Source organism: Emydura macquarii, unplaced genomic scaffold (genome assembly GCF_026122565.2).
Source record: "Emydura macquarii macquarii isolate MOO-44397 ecotype Brisbane River unplaced genomic scaffold, CSIRO-AGI_Emac_v2 contig_1146, whole genome shotgun sequence".
Lineage (NCBI taxonomy): Eukaryota > Metazoa > Chordata > Testudines > Chelidae > Emydura > Emydura macquarii.
The window spans coordinates 13,772,798-13,796,496 of record NW_027131283.1 but is presented as its reverse complement, the minus strand read 5'-3'; the positions used below and the strand labels follow the sequence as shown (position 1 = coordinate 13,796,496).

At 39.5% G+C, this 23,699-nt stretch overlaps 1 protein-coding gene across 9 annotated transcripts in view; it reads left to right on the top strand.

Annotated features, from left to right (window-relative positions):
- Positions 1-23,699, top strand: part of FAM184A (family with sequence similarity 184 member A) — a 172,029-nt gene that overhangs the window by 136,816 nt on the left and 11,514 nt on the right. For 4 of the 9 annotated variants that reach the window (XR_010919436.1, XM_067546660.1, XM_067546658.1 and 1 more), the window contains 4 exons: positions 6,495-6,622; positions 11,997-12,181; positions 12,643-12,789; positions 21,973-22,090. Coding sequence is in view for 6 of the 9 variants with exons in the window: in XM_067546660.1 (XP_067402761.1) it covers positions 6,495-6,622; positions 11,997-12,181; positions 12,643-12,789; positions 21,973-22,090 (578 nt within the window). In the remaining 3 variants the exon portion in view is untranslated. The remainder of the gene's footprint in view (positions 1-6,494; positions 6,623-11,996; positions 12,182-12,642; positions 12,790-21,972; positions 22,091-23,699) is intronic. The other 5 variants (XM_067546663.1, XM_067546662.1, XM_067546661.1 and 2 more) reach the window with 2 other exon arrangements.

The following is a 23,699-nucleotide window of genomic DNA, read 5'->3' as shown; positions in this document are numbered from 1 at the left end:
AGTGTATTACAAATCAGTGTGTAATTTGTAGTATAGACAGGCTCTTAACGAGAGAGGTCCAAAGCTTTAGCCTGGTTAAGAAATGTAGTTTCTAAAAATCAGCTTGTACATGACTAGGTTCCTTGACTTTTTATTTTTGGCATATAAATGGATGTGACAGGATGTACTAGACCCCTACTGGAGGCCTCAAGGCCCTGTCACACCCCATCCCAGAAAAGGACAGTGGAGAGGGTCCTCCAAGCTGCCTAGGCTGGCTATGTGGGACACAGCCAATCAGAAAAGGGCTGCAGGGAGCAGCCAGTCAGGGCCCAGCAGGTTAGTATAAGAAGAGCTGCAGGGCCAGCTTGAGATCAGCTCCTTGCTGGAGTGGGAGGAGCATGGATGGTGTGCCTGGCTGGCTGTAGGACCTTGGACAGAGTGGTGCTGGCAGAAGCTGGGGAGAGCGAGAAGGAGCTCTGGGCTGATTGCTGGGACTCCATCAGGACAAGGCTCTGGGGTAAGGGTGAAGAAAGAGCGGGGCTGCGGGGAAGTGGCCCAGGGAATCAGAGCAGCAGTGCGACTTAGATAAAGGGACATAGCAGACAGCTGCTATTTACAGGCTCCCTGGGCTGGGACCCAGAGTAGTGAGTGGGCCCATTAGCCACTGAAGGAAGTGGCCTGGACTTTGAGAAACCCCAGAAGGGGAACTGAACTCTTTAGTGGCCCAGCAGGAGAGATAGGGCCTGAAAGGCCCAAAAGGAGCGAGGACATTGCCTCTAGGAGGGAAGCCCTGGAGTATAGCTCAGTACCAGGGCTGAGACCATTGATAAACTATGGAACTAATTAAGGTCCTAAGCCCAAGGAGGGCTACAAGGAGAGAAACTGCAGGCACACATACACTCAACCAGGAGGCTCTCACGAGAGACAAGGGCACTCCATTATAATGGGTATAACTTTTAATTTTTTGAGCCCTCATGAATGTGCTAGGCACCGCACAAAACAGGTAAAGATCTGGTCCTTTCCTTAGAGTGCACAATCTAAATTCAATACAACAGAACAAGTGAGGATCATAAACGGATGAGAAGATGAGAGGAATGACAATCATGCAATCATGCAATTTACTCCATAACACACACACACGTCTTGATGCGTCTGAGTTGTTTGTTTGATTTTTAATTTAAGGAACCCTTCCTCTCTCTCACTCTTTCAACTGGTGATGTGGCAGGAGTTAGCTTTTAGAAGGAATTTATATGAGGTAAGTTAGGTGGAGGAAATTAAAGGAGTACTGAAGCTGGGGTCATTGATGGAGCAGAGGGGAGGGGAAATGCAAAAAGTAGCTAGATTGTAGAGGTAAGCAAAGGCTGCATGATGGTAGGACCTTGAAGGCAAAGACAAGAAGATTGAAATTAAATGCTATGCTGTGGAGACCCAATGAGTGACTCTAAGAGGAGGGAGGATATATTCAGAACAAGAAGGGATTCATAAGAGAAGGAAGATGGGGAACATATTTTTGGCAATGATATTTTGGCTTGACTGGAAGGTGGGGGACATGTAACAAGCTTAGTATGAAAAAAGACTTGAAGAGGAGACTGCAGGAGTCAAAGCAGGAGGTAACAAATACGGAGAAGTGATTTGTCTGTTAGGACAAAAAGGAAGGGGCATATTTTAGAAATATTGTGAAGGGAAAATCAACTGGATATGATCAAGAAGAAGAGGGAAGATTATTAAAAATGAAAAATTATTTAAAATTATCCCCCAGTTTAAGGGCCTGGGTTACAGGGACCATGGTGGTGTTGCTAACTGCAGCAGAGAATGGGGAAACTGAGCCTTAAAAACAAATCAAAAGATTTCAAATTGTGATTATGTACATTGCTGCAAGATTTCATTTTGGTATAAGATGGAATTTCTCGCATAGTTTCTGGTTAGGTCACTGTTCATCCATGTCACATAATGCATAGGCAAAAACGCAACTGTAAATACAGAAGTGCTTGGCAATTAGGCACCCGCATATCTCACCACTTTCTTTCTGAGCTCACCACTTTCATTCTGCCTTACATGCTACCATTTTCATTCCTTCTTTTAGTAGTGTTTGTTTTCGGTTCCCTTAATTGGAATGTTTTCTTACTAGTTTGGCATCTTTTCCAGTTCGTTTAGTTTAATCTTTCCACGAGAAGAATCAAAGAAAACAATCCTCTAAGTATTCAAATTTTGATGAGGCAGTGCATCTCAGTACTGTTGGGTCTCCTTGTCCATCTTGCTTCCACTTCTCTGAGTCATTGTTTGGAGCAGGCCTAGATCATAGTTAATCTTGGTCCATCAACCTCATGCTTCCCAGCTGGTGAAGAGCCTCAGATAAAAAATCTCCCATCCAAATAAAGCTGCTTGTTGTTATCTTTTTTTTTTCTGGCAGATCTCTCTTTTCAAAACAGTGGTTGTTTGAGTTTTGAGGGTTTGGGGATATTTTTGTTTTGGTGGCACAAGCCCAGCTTTCTATGCCCTGTGCCCATCCTGATGTCAAAGTTGATAATCCATTGCAGTGATCCATTAGTAAATCTTTTCAGACATTATCAAAGTCAGGTTACCTCTGACTCCCATCTTCTCACACAGACAAATTTATTGTACACTTAATTAATGTTGGCTCCACACTATTAACCAGAATTTCCTTTCTGATCCTGGATGGCAGAGAGTCAGGGATAATACCAATTTCAACTTCTTGGACAAGGACTATCTGAAATAAGAGCCTCTAGACACCTTTTCACTGAAGGACCTATCTGCTTGTTGCAGGAATATGACAAAACATCTCACATTATCCCCACCGCTTTCCCTCAGCCCTAACAAAAAATAGAGGATTTGCTGCTCATTGTTGAAGAGAGGAATCTGGACAATACTATTCTTCAGTTGCAGCCTTCTTTTATGGTTCTACTGAACAGTACCTGGGCAGTCCCAGACATCTGTTTTGCTCACTCAGCTACAAATAAAGACAATATGTGAGCAAACAAAACAAAATTATTGTCTTCTTCACTGAAAGTGAACTCAGCAACGGTCTGTTGCTCCAACCTATCCAGAGACAGAGTATTTTTGTGAACCAATGCAAGAATTTCCTCATAATCCTGCAGTCTTATGCACCTTGAGATGCTCTTCCAGATCCACAAAGCGATCGTATTCATCTTGATGAAGGGTATGTCTACAGTAGAGCTGAAAGGTGTAAATTCCAACTCAAGGAAACATTTGTACTCGCTCTGATCAAGTTAGCAGGCTAAGAATAGAAGGGTAGCTGCTGCAGCATGTGGGGCATGAGGGACTAGCAGCCCTGAGTACAATCCTGTCTCAGACACTAGATGTGTACTTGGGTCGGCTAGCCCTTCCCACCACTAGCATCACTGCAGCTAAACTTCTATTTTTAGCACACTAGCTCAGTCAGAGCTAGTGCAGGTATGTCTCCTGGAGCTGAGTTAACACTTCCACCTTTAATATGGACATACCCTAAGATTATTGCAAAACGGAGAGCTGCAATCAGGGAATTCATGGTGCAGTTAGCTTCACCACATCACTAATCAGTAGGCTTTCAACATCCTTCTATGGCACCCTTGAAAAATTGACTTGACCTAGAATATAAACTGACCTCAGAGCCATGAACCTCACTTTGAATCTGTGAATATCGAATTTCTGATTTTGGCTGCTGTTGTTTAAACTAGGTAGTTCTGTGAACGGTTTTTCCTCATCAGCCCTTTTAGAAGAGGGATATTGATAAATTGGAAAGGGTTCAGAGAAGAACCACAAGAATGATTAAAGGATTGGAAAACATGTCTTATAGTGATAGAGTAAAGGAGCTCAGTCTGTTTAGCTTAGCAAAGAGAAGGATAAGGGGTGATGTGATCAGTCTATAAGTACCCTACAGCTATTTGATAATAGCTTCTTCTGTCTAGCAGAGAAAAGGTATAACAAGATCCATTGACTGGAAGTTGAAGCTAGAAAAATTCATACTGGAACAGTGAGGGTAATTAATTATTGGAACAATTTACCAACGGGCATAGAAAATTCTCCATCACTGGCAATCTTTAAATCAAGATTGGATGTTTTTCTAAAAGATATGTTGTAGTTCAAACAGGAATTATTCTGGGAAATTCTTTTGGCTTCTGTTATACAGGGGAATGGAATAGATGATCACAGTGGTTCCTTCTGTCCTTAGAATCTATGAATCTGTACTGTCATCTATAAAAATATGTGGTTTTACATACTGTACCTTCTTTCATCTAAATCAGATTTTCTGTCCTTTTTTTGGATTCTTTTTTAACAAGATAGAGAATCAGCCATATTGCTATGTATCAAAAAACAAACAAAATTTAACAGAATCCAAGAATTTGAGTTAGATGAATGTCTGTTTTTCTGATTTGAGGATCCCCAAAAAGATATTTAAAATTTCTAGAATTCTCTGGCCTAAACAGATTAAGCATTAAATAAGCTTCTAATGCAGAGGGTCAACCCCAGCTGATAGGGATCAAATACTATCTAATTAGATCAACTGCCACTCACAGAGTTAACCTAGACTTTAACTCTTAGCCCAAAACCCCCTAACACACACACACACACCCCTTTTTCCTGGGTTTGGTGGTATGTTACCAGCATGGGTAGACAGACTTGTGGCAGCTCAACTTAAGCTAACGCAAATCTATCTAACCATACTGGGAATCAAACTTTCCATTTGCAGTGTAGGCATACCCTAAGGGCCTAATCCAAAGACCACTGAAACAATTAGAAAGATTCCTATTTACTTCAGTGGGTATTGGATCAAGACCTAAATGGCAAAAATGTGAACAGCAAAAGATCAAATGAATCTCATGCTTCCTGACAGATTGCAGTTTATATAGGATAGATAAAAGTATAGGATGCCGTTCTAGAAGTCAAGAAGAAAAAGTACCAAAGCATGCATTAGAGCTTGTTGTGTTAGCTTTTAAATAACCACAAAGCCTCAAAATGTTTAATAAATGAAGTTGACACACGTCTTAGCAGTAAAATCAACTTCAGATTGAATGACAAATCTGAGTTGAAGATTACATCCACATTCCATGCAGCAGAGACGAGGGTGGCACAAAATTAGTTTCATTCAAAATAGAATGACTCACAAATGGAAAGGCAAGTGACGTGTCTGAAAAATAGGATTTCACCCTTACCCAAGATTAAAAGAGTTTAGCATACATCCAGTTAGAGCTGTTGCTCAGGATACCTCAACACTGCAGCTGCCAACATGCTTCCCAGCTCAGGTAAACAGACACACACTAACTCTGCTCCAGCTAGTGTGCTGAAAATAGCAGTGTAGCCAGCCTGGGCTATCTGACCAAATATGTACCCAAGATTTCATTTTTACTGTATCTCAATGATCTTCAGCAGGCCAAATTCTTAACTGGACATACTGCTTTTAATCCTGCGTTGCCAGAGAGGGGTTCACTTGTTATGCTTAAATTACAAGTAGAAAAAACCCTGGTATATTGTGACTGGCAACTGTTGCTGCATATATGTGCAGAGATGTGTGCCGATGGCTGTTTCCACTACAGTGCGCAGGTCACAAGGCCTCTGAGAGCAGTGCTAATGCGGCACGCGGATCCCACTGTGTGTGCCAGGCCCTCAAAATGCTGATACGGCAGCTCCTGCTCCTCCCAGTGTCAAAAAGCAGGACAGACCCAAGGCTCATGAGCAGGGAGGTGAAAGGAGTCGGAAACGGGGGAGAGGGGATGGGACGACAGCAGTTCCTCAGAGCTTGGGAGGGGACAGTAGGGGAGCTCCCTGGGCTGAGACTTCTAGGAGGGAGTGGATGTAGGGGGTTACAGGCCAGGGAAGCCAGGCTGATGGGAGGGAAGAATCTGGGAGGGGAAGAGATGGGTCAGGCTGGCGTGGGGAGTAGTGTCTGAGTTTTTTGCCTCTCAGATCAGCTGTTCATCAGCTGCTCCAGCCCTGCCCCAAAAGTCAGGGAGGTCTCGGAAAGTCACGGAAATCGTGATCTCTGTGACCAAATCGTATCCGTAATTATCCATCATGGTAAAAGAGAGACAAATAGGTTTTATGCTTAGGCTGGTCAACTTCCATGGCAATTTTGCAAGTAGTAAAATATAGTTTGTCACTCAGGTAAGCAGATATGACTGAATGTGCACATTTTACATAAGTATTTTTCAGAATAGAACACACTTTCAGAACAAGCGAACTGAGTCACCAATACTGCTTCCTGCAGCACCTGGGTTTTCCTTTAATATCTCCCATTCTAGTATTGAACAAGTCTGACTTTGCATAAAATAGAAAATCAGATGACCTGAAAGCTCAAGGTGTACAGTTGCAGATCTAAAATCAGCTTGATTTAGTCAACATAGATTTAACGTTAATTTATACAAGTAATTTTTATCTCTCTGTTTATTAGATGAGTATTATTATTTATTAGATGAGTATTATTATCAGAGTTGGATTATTATGTTAATTAACAATAATACTTACAAAATAAACTTTTTTTCCTTTTAATTGTGGTGCAGCTTCTTTGCGCTCAGAGCTAAATCATCAGCATGCAGCAGCAATTGACCAACTAAGGCACAACCATCAACAAGAATTGGTAGCTGCTAAAATGGAACTTGAAAGAAGTATAGAACTCAGCAGACGAAAGGTAAATAAGCACTAATGGTAACTGGATGTAAAATTGCATATTTGGTATTTGTTTTCTGTTAACGGGAGAGTATAACTATACTATAAATACATATCGAGGACCTTAACCTTTGAAAGGCAGCCAAAACTGAAGACAGTGCTGCTTCACCAGTTCATCTAATCTGCCACCTCTTTTCCTTCTCCCTGCCCCCATCAACAACCTAACTGGGAGTCTTAAACTAGCCCCCATTCAAGTCTGTAAACTAAATTTTAGATTCAAAATTATCCATCCATTTTGAGGGCACAGTGGTTCCACTTAGAGTGGGGAACATGTAATTTCCCATTAAATTTAATCTGCTAGGCTTTCTCTGTTAGCCAGACTTCAAGGGGAAAACATTGTTTCTTTGTGAAGCCCACCTAACTGTTACTCTTGACACCTAAATCCAATGTTTAGGTGTCACTGAGACCCTCAAAACTCCTATTAAACTGGTACCTAACTCTGTAGACACACAAAGTCCCTAGAAGCCTATGTTTCTTCTAGTGGCATGTGCACAGCCACCTCACACTAGGTGCATGGGCACCTATCTCATGCCTAAATCCTAGCAGGTTCCTCAAACTAGGCAATGCCCTGCCTGTCTTGCTTGTGGAGCCTGATCCTGTAGATGTTCTGATTACACCTAAATCCGTACAAAACTGCTGAAGGGGAGGTAGAGATAGTGATGCTACCCTCATTATAACTTTTAGCCCAGTGATTAGGGTGCTCATCCAGAATGTGGGAGACCAGGTTCAATTCACTCCCTCTGCCTGATGTAAAGAAGGGATTAAATTTGAATCCCCCACCTAGCCATAGAACAAAGGGGTATTCTGGGGCTTGGCTCTCTCTCTCTCCTGTGGAAGCTGTTCCATTATATATAAATTAAATATGAATTGAAGCAGCATGACTGGACCTGGACTCTCTCATCCCAGGTGAATGCCTTAACAATTGGGATACAGAGTCATTTTCACTTTCTCTCTGGCCCTCTTCCTCCTCTGCCAGTTTGCAAAAAAGAGCTTAAGTACCTAAGTCTAGGAGAGGGTCCACAGCTGTGAATCCTGAGTGGAGAAAGCCACCTTCCTTTGGCCTGGAGTTAGGCACTTAAGTCCTTCTGAGGGGTGGGACTTAAGCATGCCCTCTCCTCAGCATCTCCCATTGGTTAGCGAGGCGGCTCCCCACTCAGTGTGCTGGCTTTTTTGGATCCCATTCTTAGGCGCCATGCATTCTACAGGAAGCCTCAGTGCCCAGTTAAGGGCAGTGGATTCCACTTGTAGGCAAGGTGCCTTTCAACAGCAGTTAATGATTTAGCCACTTTAATCTTTTACTTTCTATTAAAAAAAATAAATTAAGAGCCAGTTCAGATTTTTCAGTAGTAACAATTCAAAGTGACTGTTCAGCTTCAACTTCTTGTTGAAAGGAAACCAGACTCCTGGGAATAAGAGGAGAATTATTTATTTATAGCAGTTGCACACAAAGGTTCCAGTCAGGATTACTTGTCAAAAACAGAGGAACACATAGTCCTCTCTCCTAATAACAGGTCTGTTTTTAGAAATGTTTTAGAAGAAGAAGAAACAGCAGGATTTAGCCACAGCATTCATATATATATGGCAAGGAAGAAAGAGTCAAAGATGATTCCCACTTTACAGATCTGAGGAATAGGGAAGATGCTGTTAGTGCTGTCAATAATGAAAGAGAATAGGGAGGCATTTGGGAATAAAGATGAACAGGTAGTTTGGCCATATTTAGTTTAGGGAGATGGCGAGACACCCAGGAGGAGATGTCGGAGGCTGAAATATGAGATGGGGGATTGATCCTTCAAGGTGCTGAGCACTCTGGCCCCAGTCTAGCAAAGCATATAAGCACATGAATAGTCCCACTGAAGTCAAAGCACCAGACAGGACTGAACCCAGGATGCATTGAAAAAATTCAAGAGAAAAATAGTACATTTCTTATTGATTAGAGTAAAGATAGCTGAAGCCATATGAGTGGATGAAGGGAAAAAATGATTACTCTGAGTTAAAAGTAACTACATAAGTAAAATAATTATAAACTAACAATCAGTATATTCAAAATAATAGGGAAAGAGTTTATAAATTTTCCATAGTATTTTCTCATATCTTCCATCTTGGAACTATTTTTATAGTGGAAGGAATCATTGCATAAAACCCCTGTGTATGAAGGTGAAGGAGGGAGTTAATTAAAAAAATTAATGAGCCATACTTTTAATAACAATAAGACGTGGTAAGTAGTAGAATATTGGTGTACTTCTTGCGTGGATGAAGGTACAAAACCTTCAACCTTGTGCCTCGCAATACTCCCAAGGAATTCTTTTAATGCACACCTTGTGGTGGCTCATTGCTGTATTCTTGTATGACTACAAACCAAGAAAACATAGCCAAGATCAGTCAAACAAGATGAATGTGAGTTACAAAAATTTTCTAAACTGATCAGAATCATTGCCATCACCATTTACTTTCCAGACTGTATCCTGCAAAGCACTTCAGCATGTGCTTAATTTGAAAGCATATGAGTAGTCCCATTGAACTGAAATCCCATTAGGATTTGCTAGGTAAAAGAAGGCATTTTTATGGGGTGTCCACATAATTAATTAAAGTCAATGGGACTATTCACATACTTAACATTTAATCATGTTCTTAATTTTATACTGCACTGAGTCTTCGTGAGGAAAAATTAAAAATGAGTGCAACAACAGATCAGGTGAAAAAACATATTTTGGGTGCTTCTTAGAGTATATGTTGGTGTGGATCCCATTGTACATACACATGTGCTTCATGCATGAGATTAAAGTCTTTTGAATAGCAGTATCCATCAGGGCCATGTATGCACCCTGTGCCTCCTCGTGCTCCCATACGAGTTAATACAGGATGGGGTCGCTGTGACCCTCCCTCAATACCCTCTAATTGCCCATGGCAGCAACAGAACCTGGTGTCTGACCCATTAGTTCTTAGCTCTGGCTAAATTTTCTCAAACTCGTAAAAGCTTTAGGTCTCTTCAGAGTCACAGATGTTCAACTGCCATGAATGGTATCACTCCATCTGGGTGTACCATATGGAGAAAGATTTTAGGAAGACCCCATTACCAAACAGACTCACACTAGATAAGGAGATGTGTGGAATATTGTTTGATTTTACATAGGAAACCAGTATTCAATGATTTAAAGACCCACTCCACAAGAGCCATCTCAGTATCAGTGGTCTACCTTAGACAATTTCTCTTGATAGCGATAAGCAAAGCAGCAACTTGGAGTTCAGCGCACACTTTCACCAGGCACTATTCTTTGGACTTAAGTCGCACTCCAGTGCCCAGTCTGGCATTAGTGGTGTTCGGGAGTGCGACTCTACAGTTCATATTTACCTGAGAACACCTCATGTACCATCTACTTAGTGGATCACGGCTTACTGATCTCTCACCAGTGGAAGTGCATGGAGGCCCTTGAAGAAGAAAGAGAAGTTACTTACTGGGGAACCATTGTTCTGTCAGATTCGCCTCTGCATTGACGCTACCTTCCTGTCTTCCCATCTACCTTAAAGTTCAATGTTATTACAGGACTCTGCAGTTTGAGAAAGGAACTCAGGTGGTTGGGAGGTGCACTCCCTTATGGACATACAGTAGGTTGATGACATTGTCAGATGAGATCCCTTGTGCATCCCATGATGGACACTGATTTTCAAGGCAGTTCCACAGCTCAACACCAGGGACACCATATCCCACAAATATGAATGCACAGAGGTGACTCTTGAAGAACTACTGTAAATAAGAACATTACAATTGTCCAGGCAACCTTAACTCTGCCCTCATGTATGCTTTATAGTACAGTCTTTAATTACATGATTGCATACTATTTTTCGCTGGAAGACCCATGCCTCATTCAGTGTACAGGATGAACAGTGCTCAGTGCAAGAGCAGTTGTTCAATATTTATTTTTATAGTCCTTGTTCTTTATGGTGTCCTGTGCCTCAAACATCACATCATCTGACTTCTCCAGAGAATGGGCAGGATGCCAGTCTCATTCTTTGCACAACTTTGACTAATTCATTATGCAGTCCTTGTGCTGAATGAGAAAGCGGTACTATAGAAAATATGGTAATTAAAGATTGTATTAGAATGCATACACACAATAAGAAAGAGTTAAAGTTGTTAAGGCAATCTTAACTTTCTCGTTTACAGACTTTTGAGTGTTTCTGAACCATAGCTTTTTAATACAGTTTTGTGTGAATGGATTTTTCAAGGTGGTTCTTTTAAAAGAAAAATGAAAATGCAAAGAAATCCCATTCTGTGTAGCAACTTGGTAAACAGATGAGCAAAATGTTTAAGCAGGTGCTTAAGAGCATCCTGTTTACCAATCCAGTGCTTAATTTGTGCCAGGCCTTGCCCGAGCTGATACTCAGCTCCTCTAGGTTTGGCAGTTCTTATCCACGGCACTTCTGGACTTGCTGTGTCAGTTACAAAAGTAAAAAAATTGCTTGAGTCCCGCACCTAATGGCTTGAGCCCTGGCATTTCTTTTGTTACAAATTAAGCGCTGACCAATACACAAGTTTTAATGCCTTTCTAAATACGTAGGGACAGTATGCTGAATCAGGGCTTCTCTCATTCCATACATACTTCCATTGATCATATGGAAGAAGTCATTCACTCAAATTTGGCCTCCCTATTCCCCCCACATCCTCATCATGATGGAGGGGTGGCTAGGCCAAACCTGAGTGATGCTTCAACCCTGTGAGCCAGGTCACAAATGCTGGAGCAGGAAGCCAGGCCCAGCCCCATGGGACAGGAACCTCTGCTGCTGCTGAGTGCAAGATGGGCTTGCTGTCCACTGCCTTCAGCCCTGCTCCCAGGGCATCCCCTCAGCACCAGTCTGGCATTAGGACTGAGATGCCAGGACTGAGGGTATTGCTGTAGGTGGTTGGTGTCCCCTCAGCCGGGTGAAGAGGTGGCATAGGATGAGAAATATGCTGGCATATGATTTTGCATCCCCCACCTGAATTTGGACTGGGTGAGTCACAAAAAAGACCAAATTTAAGCTTGCCTTACTAAAAAACTGAAGGTCTGTGTCCATGCCACATATCAGATTTCTACCACTTCAAACTGAAGCGATAGAGCTGTGCAAAACAAGTTGCGAAAGATTTTTTTATCATTACAAAAGCGTATTTTTTTCACTCTCCTCATTCTTGAAAATCACTAAGCTTTTAAAACTTATATTCTATACTTAAACACTGTGAAATGGTTTTAAAAAATCTAAAATTGAAGGAAATGTAAGCTGTTATCTTCCAGAGGCAAGTATTTTGCATCTGAAACAGGAGTATATTAAAGTATTCTTTGTTCTTGATATTTGTTTATCAGGAGAAGGAATTTTTGTGCAGAGTATCAGACCTACAAGATGAACTCAGACATCGAGACCATCATATATCTGAATTGGATAAAGAGGTTCTGACTCTGCATGAGAATATAAGTGCCCTAACTAAAGAACTGGAGTTTAAGGGGAAAGAGGTTCTCAGGATACGCAGTGAATCCAACCAACAGATTAGGTATGAATTTTTTAACTATAAACTAAAGTATTTTCCTATTTATTAATCTCACTGCTAATGTTTGTCAGAGATACTTGACACTTTGTGGCTTGTTAGTGTAGACACTTAGTCATGTGATACTGTATATCATTTAGCCTCTGCCAGGAGGTAAAGTAAGTGAATATTATTATACGGTTGAGCTGTAATTTTAATAACGTTTTGGCTAACTTTAATTAAAATCCTCGTAAGTGTTTTTTAAAATTCATTGTGTTTATTTAAGTTTAAAAAAAAAAAAAACATTAAAGGAGATGACTTTTCCATGAAATAAGCTTGAAGCATAGATAAAAGTATGATTCAGTAATTGCTGTCAGTGTTATTTGATGTTGTATAAAAAGCCGTTTCAAATCTGGCAGACAATCGTGATGAACAAAGCAAACTGATGTTAGAATAATTTTTTTTTAACCAAAAAATAAATTAAACAGGATACATGAGCAAGATTTAAGCAAGAAACATGAGAAAGAGCTGGATGTCATGACAGCAGACCACATCAGAGAGACACAAAGCATGCTGGCAGATTTTAATAAGACCCAAGAGCTGCTCAAGGAAATTAATTCAGCTTTACAAGTTTCGTAAGTTTTATTACATTAAAAAAGTCATATGTGGCTGAGTTTGATTGAAAAGTGATTCATTATGGTATCCAATAAGTTAACGTATTCTTAGAGAGACATATGCAAAATCCACCCTCAAATGTGGGGCCTAATCCTGCATTTCTTATACACCCAAAACTCCCAGTGGGAGTTTTGTGAGTGTAATCAGGCCCAGAGATACAGCGTAGAAAAGAAAACATTACATTGGCACAGTAAATCAGAGGGAATGTGTTTAAAATATTGTTGCTGTACATTAACACAACTACAGTACATAAGCGAGAAAATAAAATTGCTTAAATGAAGCTATGAATAGCCTAGACTGTATTCACTTCCAAAATATTGACTACTGTAAAAGTTGAGAAGGACAAGACATTTTTCAATAATTTTGTTTAGCTTTTATTAAATTCCAGTAAAGATTTCCACATGAACTTGGAAGGTTTATGTTTGACCTCTTAAAAATGGTTGTAAACTTTTTTCTTTCTCTTTCACCACAAGAAACTGATGCATTTTTCTAACAATTTAGGCCAGGCAAGGGAGCCATTTCTCCGAGTAACACAGAATAACTCTTTACAAGAGTTAAAGCACCATATAGCTATCTCTTTTAATATATATCCTGGCCATGTGACTCACATATACAAAGCAGAGGAATAAAAACAGGAAAACATGCACTCCTTAATTATGGGTGAGATTTTGTGCTGTGCCTCTAAGAGACAAAATAGAAAATTTCATCGCTAAGGAGAGAGGCATTAATTATAATTATACCACTATAGGACCCTGCAAGGTGGGAGGGTCCCAGAACTCGGGCAGAAGCCTGAGCCTGAACATCTACACTACAACTAAATAACCACTTAGCCCAAGCCCTGTGAGCTTGAGTCAGCTAGCTGCAGGTGTCTAATTGTAGAATAGACATACCCTATATACCTTTTACACAGCTGCAGAAGCAGCATAAAAGGACTGTGGCAATGGGGGCTTCACTACATGTACAATAGTACCTTTAGTAAATAGCCATTATATTATATCTCAGCCATAACATATTTTTAAGTATGCAGAAGAGCAGGAGGCTATTAAAGATATTAATTAAAATATATCCTATATTATTTTGCACAGAAACAGAAATTTAGTTTGTATCAATTTTCTTTCCATATGTAATCTTCACTATCAACAAATACCACCTCAATGAAGAAAATTCAAAGTTTGGAAATATTTTTATTCCACTTACAAAGAAAGGTTTTTATAATTGTGGATAATGAATTAATAACGAGTAACTGATATCAGGGCAAGGGACACCCTCTAAATGTGTGTAATAAATTTTAAAAACTGCTCCTTCATATGTAGCAAACTGCAATTAAATTAAGATCCAACTCCCCATCACCCTTCTAAATTAATAGCAGCAAATAGTGTATCCTTTGTTTGTAAGTATAAAGTGACAATTAAGAATCTTAAACTGTCACCTAAATAGTTCAAGATTAAATATATTTTGCTCATATATGTGCTCAGCGTCTTTCAGGTTGGTAAGACTCAGTTGTATATGTTCTACTATACTTGAGGTTTATGGGCTAAGCCAATCAGAGACTCTACTTTAGAAAGAAAAATGTAAGAGTGTGGAGTGGAATTGGTTAGCGCTGTGTGTCAGAGATTACATTCTGGCAACATTAAAGAAGATAAAGAGTCAGTGAGTTCAGCTGGAAAAGATTGAGAAAGGTGATAGTCTTATAAATAATAATAATATCTAGCACTTCTATAGCACTTTTCATCCATAGATTTCAAAGTGTAGTACAAAAAAAATTAAGCATCATTTATGTCCACTTAACAGAGAAGCAGACTGAGGCATAGGTAGGCGTGTCCAAGATGTCACAGTAGGTGCTAGGAATAGAACCCAGGTGTATGTCTAAAGAGACACATCCTGCAGAAAGACAAAGATATTGCTAGAAAGTCAAACAACTTTGCAGGAGAAATTATAAGGGATACTTTAGTATACACATGCCTATCACCATGATCTGAGTACAATATATCTGAAGAAGACACAATAACACCAGGAAGGAGGACAAAGCGCCACTTCAGGATCATAGAAAGCATAGTACAAAGAGCATTAGATATAATAATAAATCAACAGGAATAAACAGGATTCATTCTAGCATATTGAGGAAATTAAGTAAAGAACTGACATGGCTCTGATCATGTCACTTTGAAATGTTGCTTATCAGTAAGAGGATACCTGAAGACTGATGTTATGCCTATTCTTGAATACGTTAAAAGAAGGGAAACAGGAAATTCTAGATCAATAATGAGACTGAATTTAATTTTAGAAAATATTTTACAGTCATTCATAAGGGATGAGCTGGTGAGTTTCTCACAGAAAGTAGTCAGCACATGGATTTACAGGTTGAAAATAAAACTTACTTTCAGTCTAATCTGATAGAACTTTTTTCAAAGGGAAGGACAGAAAAAATAATATTTATTTGTATTGCAGCAAGATATTTGCAAAAAGACATTTGAACAAAAAAAATTTTTAAAAAAGCAATATGCTAAGTAACAATCTTGATAGGAAACATGCTTATTAAAATTGATGAACATAAACAGGTTATTTGGTCAATGTATTTATAAATGACCTGAAAAAGGGGGTTAACAGTGTGGTGGCAAATTTGCAGGTGATACAAAATTACTCAAGATAGTGAATTTACTATAGTAACTTAGTAGGTTGTACTATAGTAACTATAGATAGTTAAGTGAAGAGTTACGAAGGGATCTCACTACTTGGTAACTGGGAAACAAAAGAGCAAATAAAATTCAGTGTTTATAAGTAGAAAGTAATGCACATTGGGAAAAAATAATCCTGATTTATTCAGACCAAATGAGGGAGTCTAAATTAGCTATTACCACCAGGAAAGACATCTTGATGTCATTGTGAATAGTTCTCTGAAAACATCTGCTCAATGTGCAACAGCAGTCAAAAAAGCTAACAGAATGTTAGAAACCATTAGGAGAGAGAGAGATAATAAAGCAGAAAATACTGTAATGCCAACATATAAATCCATGATATGTCCCCACCTTGAACACTATGTGCAGTTCTGGTTGCCCCATCTGAAAAAAAGATATATTTAGAACTGGAAAAGGTACGAAGAAGGGCAATAAAAATTATCAGGAGTATGGAACAGCTTCCATAAAAGGAGAGATTAAGATGAAAAAAAGATGAATAAGAGATTATGATAAGAGTATAATAATAAGATTATGATAGAGATCTATAAAATCATGAATGTGGAAAAAGTGAACAGGGAAGTGTTATTTACCTCTTCTCATAACACAAGAACTAGGGGTCACCAGATGAAATTAATAGGCAATAGATTTAAAAGGAAGTGCTTCTTCACACAATGCACTGTCTGCCTGTGGAATTCGGTGCCATGGGATATTGTGGAAGGCCAAAAATATAACTGGGTTCAAAAAAGAATTAGATAAATTCATAGCAGATAGGTCCATCAATGGCCATTAGCCAAAATGGTCAGGGATGCCACCCCATGATCAAGGTATCCCTAAACTTCCAACTGCCAGAAACTGGGACTGGACAATGGTATGGATCACTTGAGATTGGCCTGTTCTGGTCATTCCCCCTAGGCATCTGGAACTTGCTACTGTCTGAAGACAGGATACTGGGCTAGATGGACCATTGGTCTGACCCAGTCTGGCCGTTCATATGGGAAGCTAGCAAACCTTCCCTCGAGTTCTTCAGGGAAGGTTTGCCAACTGAACAAATAACCTCTGCCAATATTCACCCAATTTCCGTAAGTACGAGCTGAAGTTCTGAGAATGTAATAATTATTGAGGGGTAGGAGCAGCTGAGGTACAAACATAGACGTCTGTGGGAGAGCAGTGTCTGGGGACTGGACTGTGAGGGGACAGCTGTGGATGGCACCCAAATGGAGGTTTGAGTTAAAGCCAAAGGCTCCTGTAAATCCAGATTCTGGGTTCCATTTACAAACTGAATCCTGCACATTTTGCATAGCTTTAATGCAGAGTTATAGAAATGGAAACAAAGTAGGTGTTCCCAGGACTCATTCTTCTCAGTATCTATATAAATTACTTACTGCTGTAAGGCAGTAGAAAAGCATGATCTCTAGAGATGACCATAGGTGCAAAATTCTGATCAAGATTACAAACCACCCTCCCCCAAAGTTAGAAGGTGTTTGGATCTAGATTTTGTTTCAGGCTGCTCTCTGCTGATAACTAAATTCCTGGTGGTACCAAAACAGGCAGAACTGAAGATATATTTGAAAACATAGAATTGAAGGAAGATGTAAACATATTTGAGAAATAGATTAATATGCAGCCTGTTGCAAGTGGAGTTTAATGTTCCAAAATTTAAGATCATGCATTGTGTACTTCAGAAGAAAATATAGGGGAATAAGTTACTTTATATGGTCCAGAGCTAGAGTGATCTAATGAGGAAAAGGATTTAGGAATTGTAATAATTTGAGTGTTGGGATACTTTGAGTGTTTGGGATATTTTCTGGTAGCCACAATGAAAGGAAAAAGGTTATTAGATTATATATTTGGGAATAAATTGTAAAGCAAAGGTTGTGATTCAACTATATAAACCTATAGCCAGGATATATTATGAATGCCATGTGCAGTTTTGGTCACCAAAGGATATCCATATTTTAGAAAATGTATGAAGAAAGCCAACATGACTAATTTAGGTCATGGAAGGAGAGTCCTATAAAGAATTGAATTATGCCTATACAGCCTTGAAAAAAATGAAATTGTGTTGGTGTTTGGGAATGCACAGGACCATGGCTGCTGTGATGGTGCTTCTATCTCTGTTGTTACTCCCACTCCTTCTCTGCATCCCCCCCACCTATATTTGTGCTGCTGTCTCCCCATCTGAGCACTGCCCTTCCCCTCAACCTGTCTGAGCACCAAATGGCCCCCATTTCCCCACCATGTCTGAGTACTGGATGCCCTCATGTCCCTGCTGAGCAGCAGATGATCGCTGACTCAGAAACTGGGATCAGAGCCCCCTTTGGCTGTAAGCACCCCCATCCCAGCCCTCCCATCACAGGTAGGCGGGGGGCTGTGGAAGCAAATCAAAACTTCCAGGGATCCATGACACAAGCCACTGGAGCTGGTGCCAAATCATGGTGTATCTAAAGAGAGCAGAAAGAGCTATAAGAAAACATCCATTAATAATTCGCAATAAGCCCCAAGTCACCATTGAGCAGGGCTCTCCTCCCACTACCTTAGCCTTAAGGATAGAGTTGCCTCTTTACCTGTACCCCTTCTCGTTACTCAGAGTGGAAACAGCTCATGGATTTGCTAATGGCAGGACTTGATTCTATAGTATACAGTTTTCAAATCCTGCCTTATTTGCACAACCCTTGTAAGGGCCTGCCATGATTGCAGTCCCTGTGCTCATGTGAGACAGGGAGTGCCCCTTCCAGGTATTCCCCTGTGGTGCACAACACATCCCAAAAGGGGGGAGAAGATATGGGGCCATGTGGGTTGGGTAGACCAAGGGGAAGTGGGTGGAACCATCCTTTTAGGAGGTAATACCCTTGCATGGTGTATGGCCCAGATGTACACGCGGGAAGTATTATGCCACCTCCTGGGGCAATGCAGCTCTGCTCCACTCTGAATGCAGAGATGAGCCTTCAAGGCATGACATACCCTTACATTGCTGTTTTCTGATCAATATGGACAAAGTAGACCTTCCCATCCAAATGTTGCTAGCTTAGACCCTGGTAGGCAGATTCCAAGGCAAAAAGCCTGTTGGGAGGAGGTTGTGGAGACACAAAGTTGCTACAACTTATCCTCTTCTGGGAGCACTGTAGTGGGCTAGGATGGTCCCAAAAATGGGCACCAGTAGCCAGTAATAGATGTGGTGAGAGCAATCAGGGGACATGCTGATTCATGTACTTAGGCCTAGTCTATACTTATGGGTATACTCTGTGTAGCTTGCATAATTTACGTCAACTTCCTAAATCCTCTTCTGCACGCCGTCTCCACCACGCTACACCGACAGGAACTGCGTACCCGTTGACGCAGCGCTGCGCCTTTTGAGGAGGTGGTTTAATTGAATTGACTTCCAGTTCAATTCAGCAGGTCTTTATGTCACTCAATCGATCCGGATAGATCGATCTGATGGCAGCAAATTTGCCGCTGTCAGTGAAGACATACCCTTACTCTCAACAGCTTCTTCCAGCAAGGCTTATGTGGAGGCCTTGGTGAGATTTTTAAATTGCCGCCATCTAACAGGTTTCCCCATGGGAGGGCAGCAGTAATAAAGTCTCCTGCGAAGCACAAAGGGTCATGCTGGCACATAAAAGTGTAATTTTCACTTCCCTGCACCAACTTTAGTTAATCTGGCCTTGTATGTTTGAGATACTGAAAATACAGTAATATATACAAAAATAATGCATATCTATTTCATATTTGCCTTTAAAAATAGAAATATAGAGCAAGATTTTTGGCTAAATCTGAGCTTTTGTTAAATGCACTGAGGTGGGAACCATTGGAGGCTAGGTTTGGCTCCCTAATCCTGATCTCTTTGGCCCATGCTCAAGTTAAAGAGCTATAGGGGAGCTGCTCTGATTTACCCCACTGGTATTATATGGCCCCATCCCAATAAAGCATCAGATGGAGTTCTCTGTGCTAGAACCCCACTTCCAGCATGTCACTTCTCTCCCCTTACATTGTGGGGGGCAGCTGGTGAAAGAGATAGCTATGCCAACGGGGAGGCCTCTTATGCAAGGATTTCTCCACTAACCATCCAGCTGTTTTAAGTCCACTTTGCACCATTTAATACAGTGCATAGCAGACCTGGTGAACTGAAGAATCTGGCTCATAGTATCTTTGAGAGATGTAGCATTAATTAGCTTCTCTGACTGGATTCTTTTAATTACATATTCTTCTTTGATATACACAGAAAATGGCTCCCTGAGATGTCTGAAAATAGGGTGACAGCTGTGCATGTGTGTATATTATACTTTGGGGATTTGTCAACAATAGCTTATCCTAGCAGAAAATGTATACACAAAATTAAAACCACTGAGTGCATTTCCATTCTGCTGAATCAAAAGCTTTTTCTGCATCCAAAGATTCAATTGTGTTGTCCAAATTTTCAGTATTTTGTTAAAATGTGTTATATATATGTATATCATTAACTAAATTAATTAATATTAAACTAAACATTAAATTAAATTAAATAGGGATTATTTTGGGGGCATAAATAAAGCTTGGTTAACAGGCACTGGTTTTTCAAATGCTTACTGTATATATAGTCTTGGCTGTCTCATTTTGTGAAAATTTTATTATCTGAATTTGAAGGCAATGGATTTGTGATTACACATCTCAGAAAGAAATGTTTCATAAAGTACTAATTTTCTCCAGACCAAAATATGCATGGTCTTCTCCAGCATTCAGTTGTTAGATAGCTATTCATGGTGGCAGACCAAAGGCCAATAAACTTGCTCAGGGAGGTAGGGTGGGGGAATCCCAATGTATTATGGAGAGTCATAAATGGAGTTCCTTCCTCCGATGTACTGCTACTCCCTGTTCTGGTGTCTTCAATCCCATTTCCTCACACCAAGGTTATGCATTCATTCCATGTTAGTTGCTATATCTCCAGTAATCTGCTTGAGGCCTTCACTTCCTTTCGTTGTTGGAGAAACTTCACCAATTGAAAGAGATCTCTATGTCCTCATCATCACCAAAGAGTAAGGGGAGGGGAGATCTCCATGAGGAGATCACTTCTTTGAACCATGTGATCCATTTAAACTTTTTCCTCAATCATTTAGCAAGGGATAAACAGTCTCATTTTAGGACACAGAAGGAGGCACTGAACATGCTCAGTTCATCACCTGATGCCATTCTCATGAGCCTGAGATGTAGGCAGTGAAGGAAAAATACTCTTGAAATGAAAAGGGATCTATAGCTCAGGAAGCCACATGGAATTAAATTTGGACTGACTAAGCACCTTAAATTGTAGTTTTTCACATTTTTTAAACTTGTTAAATTCTCTGTATTTGTGCTGAAACTCAAGGAAGTAACCTACATGAAAGCTGGATTTGGCAGATACATATTGGAGTAACTTCTAGTGGGCAATATTCAGCATCATGAATTTGATCTCTGTTAGGAATTTGAGAATAATGTTTTAGTAACAAGTAATATTTTGAGGATGTCTTCTGAAAACTCTTTCAAAAGTTTTTTCTTCATATCGTCTTAAAAATTAAGAATTCTTGTGTTCTTTCTCTAGCAGCTGTTCTCTAAATTGGCTTGCTTATTTCAGTTCTCTCCTTTAATGCTTTCCCACTCTGTGCTTCAAGTTTCCTCATATTTTTCTCTACTTAATCAACTGTTACTTTCCTCTTTAAATGCTAATATCCAGATGTTTATTGTTTGTCCCTTACAGCTAGTTCCTTTATTTCCATCTCACATGGTGCTAAATTGGTTTTGTGGAATAAGTTGGTTTTGCGGAGAGGAATTAGTTACAAATTAGTCTTCACCATTCTCTGATATCTTTCCCCACAGTCCTCCACATGAGCTGAGGAAGATGGTGTCAGCCTTGTCTCTTTCTTATCTCTCTTTCTTCAGTACCACATCCATGCAAATCTTTACAGTCTAGTAATCTATTAAATGAAATATTATATTGTTATTTTTTCTCATTCCTCGGAATAAATCTAGTTGAGCTGCGTATTGCCAGATTCACAAAATTCAAGTTGAGATAAAATTAGATGCTAAAGTTTAATCTCTGTACAGCACCGAAGAACCTGTCTTCTCTACAACATCCTGTGATTCCACTGCACATATTTTTGTTTGCTCAGAGCCTGATTTTCAGTCTAGCCTAAATTAGACTTTTTATTTGGTGCCCAATGCTGCATGCACAAAAAGGATGATGAGTTTTCAAAATCTTGCCCAAAATGTTGTTTATTATAGCAAAGATGATAGTTCATATTGAAGTTCAGATTAACTAAAACCTCTTTAACCAGTAATTTTGGTTGATATTAAAATTAAAATGTTAATGTCTGAGGGAAAAAGTAGAGAATTGTCTTCCTGTGTTTTACCCATTGAATATCTTATTGCACTGATCAATGGTATGATGGTATGATTGTATTCATTTGGAATTTAATTCTGGACTACATTAAGTTGAAGGTGATGTCTTTCTCTCCTATGAAGTTTAGAAGAAATGGAAGAGAAATATCAAAACAGAGAATCAAGACCTGAAGATTTACAGCTTATTGCAGAGTTGAAAGACCTGATTTCAGAGAGGGACCAGCTCATAAAGAAACTGATTGTAAGACTTTTTTGTGCTCCTTCTGGTATTAATATATTAACAAATATAAGTATAAGTCTAATTCCTTGAAAAAACTTGATTAAAATGGATTTAAGGTCTCAGTCCTTCTAAGACTTATGCATATGCTTAACTTTATTGCAGTAGTCCCATTGACTTAAATAGATATACAGTTGTAAAGTTAAGCACATGCCTAAATATGTGTAGGATCAGGCTTAATATTGTAAATACATATAAAAATGTAAGTTGCAAAAAAAAAAAAAATTTTTTTTTTCAAAATTACACTATTCTGTTAAAATTACAATATTCTATTAAAGCATAAGTGACTGAAAGCCGGAAAATTCAAAGTTAAGGTTACTTAAACAAAATATAAAACATATATGCATTGGAAAATATAGGAATACAGAATTTAAAGAAATCCCAAATAACTTTATTTCCACATTTGTATCTGTACCATCCTGTAGGTACACTCAATGTAAGGTAGTTATATGCCTATGGCAAGTATCATATCTAAATGGCATGTTGAAAAATGAACAGGAAGTCTGGGGCTGTGTGTATCATAAACCCTGTAGACAGTGGTGTTTTGCCTGCATCTGTAGACATCTTAAACCATATTGACCATGGTTTTTGCAAGAGTGTACAAATGCTAACCAAAAGTAATACTGGAATTAAGAAATATGCAGGCTTAGGGAGCTCAACCACTGAGGAAAATGAAACATTAAAATCATGTGAGAGTTCTGTTAGGATGAGGGGATGGGAGTTATATACTGTAGGTCTTGGGGTATATATGAAGTGTAACAATAATATTTTTCACTTGTATAGTGCCTTCCATCTGAGGATCTCAATATAAATGCTTTATAAACATGTAAATTAGCTTTACAACCGTTCTGTAAAGCAGGTGAGTACTATTATCTCCATTGTATAGTTAAAGAAATTGAGACAAAGTGATTGAGACAAGCTTAGAATCTAGGTCTCCCAACACTCCATAAGATATTAATGTTGCTGTTTGTCAAGGGAAGGTGAACTGGAGGCTAGTTTATGGTTGAGTAGCTAGCATATATACAGTATAATGAGTAGGTAGTGCATACATTCATATGTTGAGCATGTTACAGTGTGATGGTAGTAGGTACCATACGTACATACTACCATATATAGTAGTACCATATGTAAACAGGCTGTCTCATGATTTTGAGTGGATGATTTGCAGGGATATGAGGGCAGACTTAAGGTTGTTTGGGATACCATAACTATATTTCCATACTTTCCAATATTTACAGTGGGGAGAATATTCTGTAATTGTAACTGAATTTCCTGGCTTTCAAATATGTGTTTTTTAAAAATACAACATTACATTATGTTTCTTTCTCTGAAGTTATTCAGGGCTTAACAAACATTGTGTTTTGGAATTTTCTGTGTTTTTTGCCTTTTCCTTCAAAGAATAATCGAATGACACCACACTGTACATTTTTATGCTGGAAGATCATCATTAGTAGAACCAAGCTTCAAAGCAATGGCTAGTTCTAAGATTGCCACCTTTCAGCTAAACAACTGATATAAATGCCACATACATTTTGGGCTGGGTCCATTGGATTGGGAAAGGAGAGATCTGGGT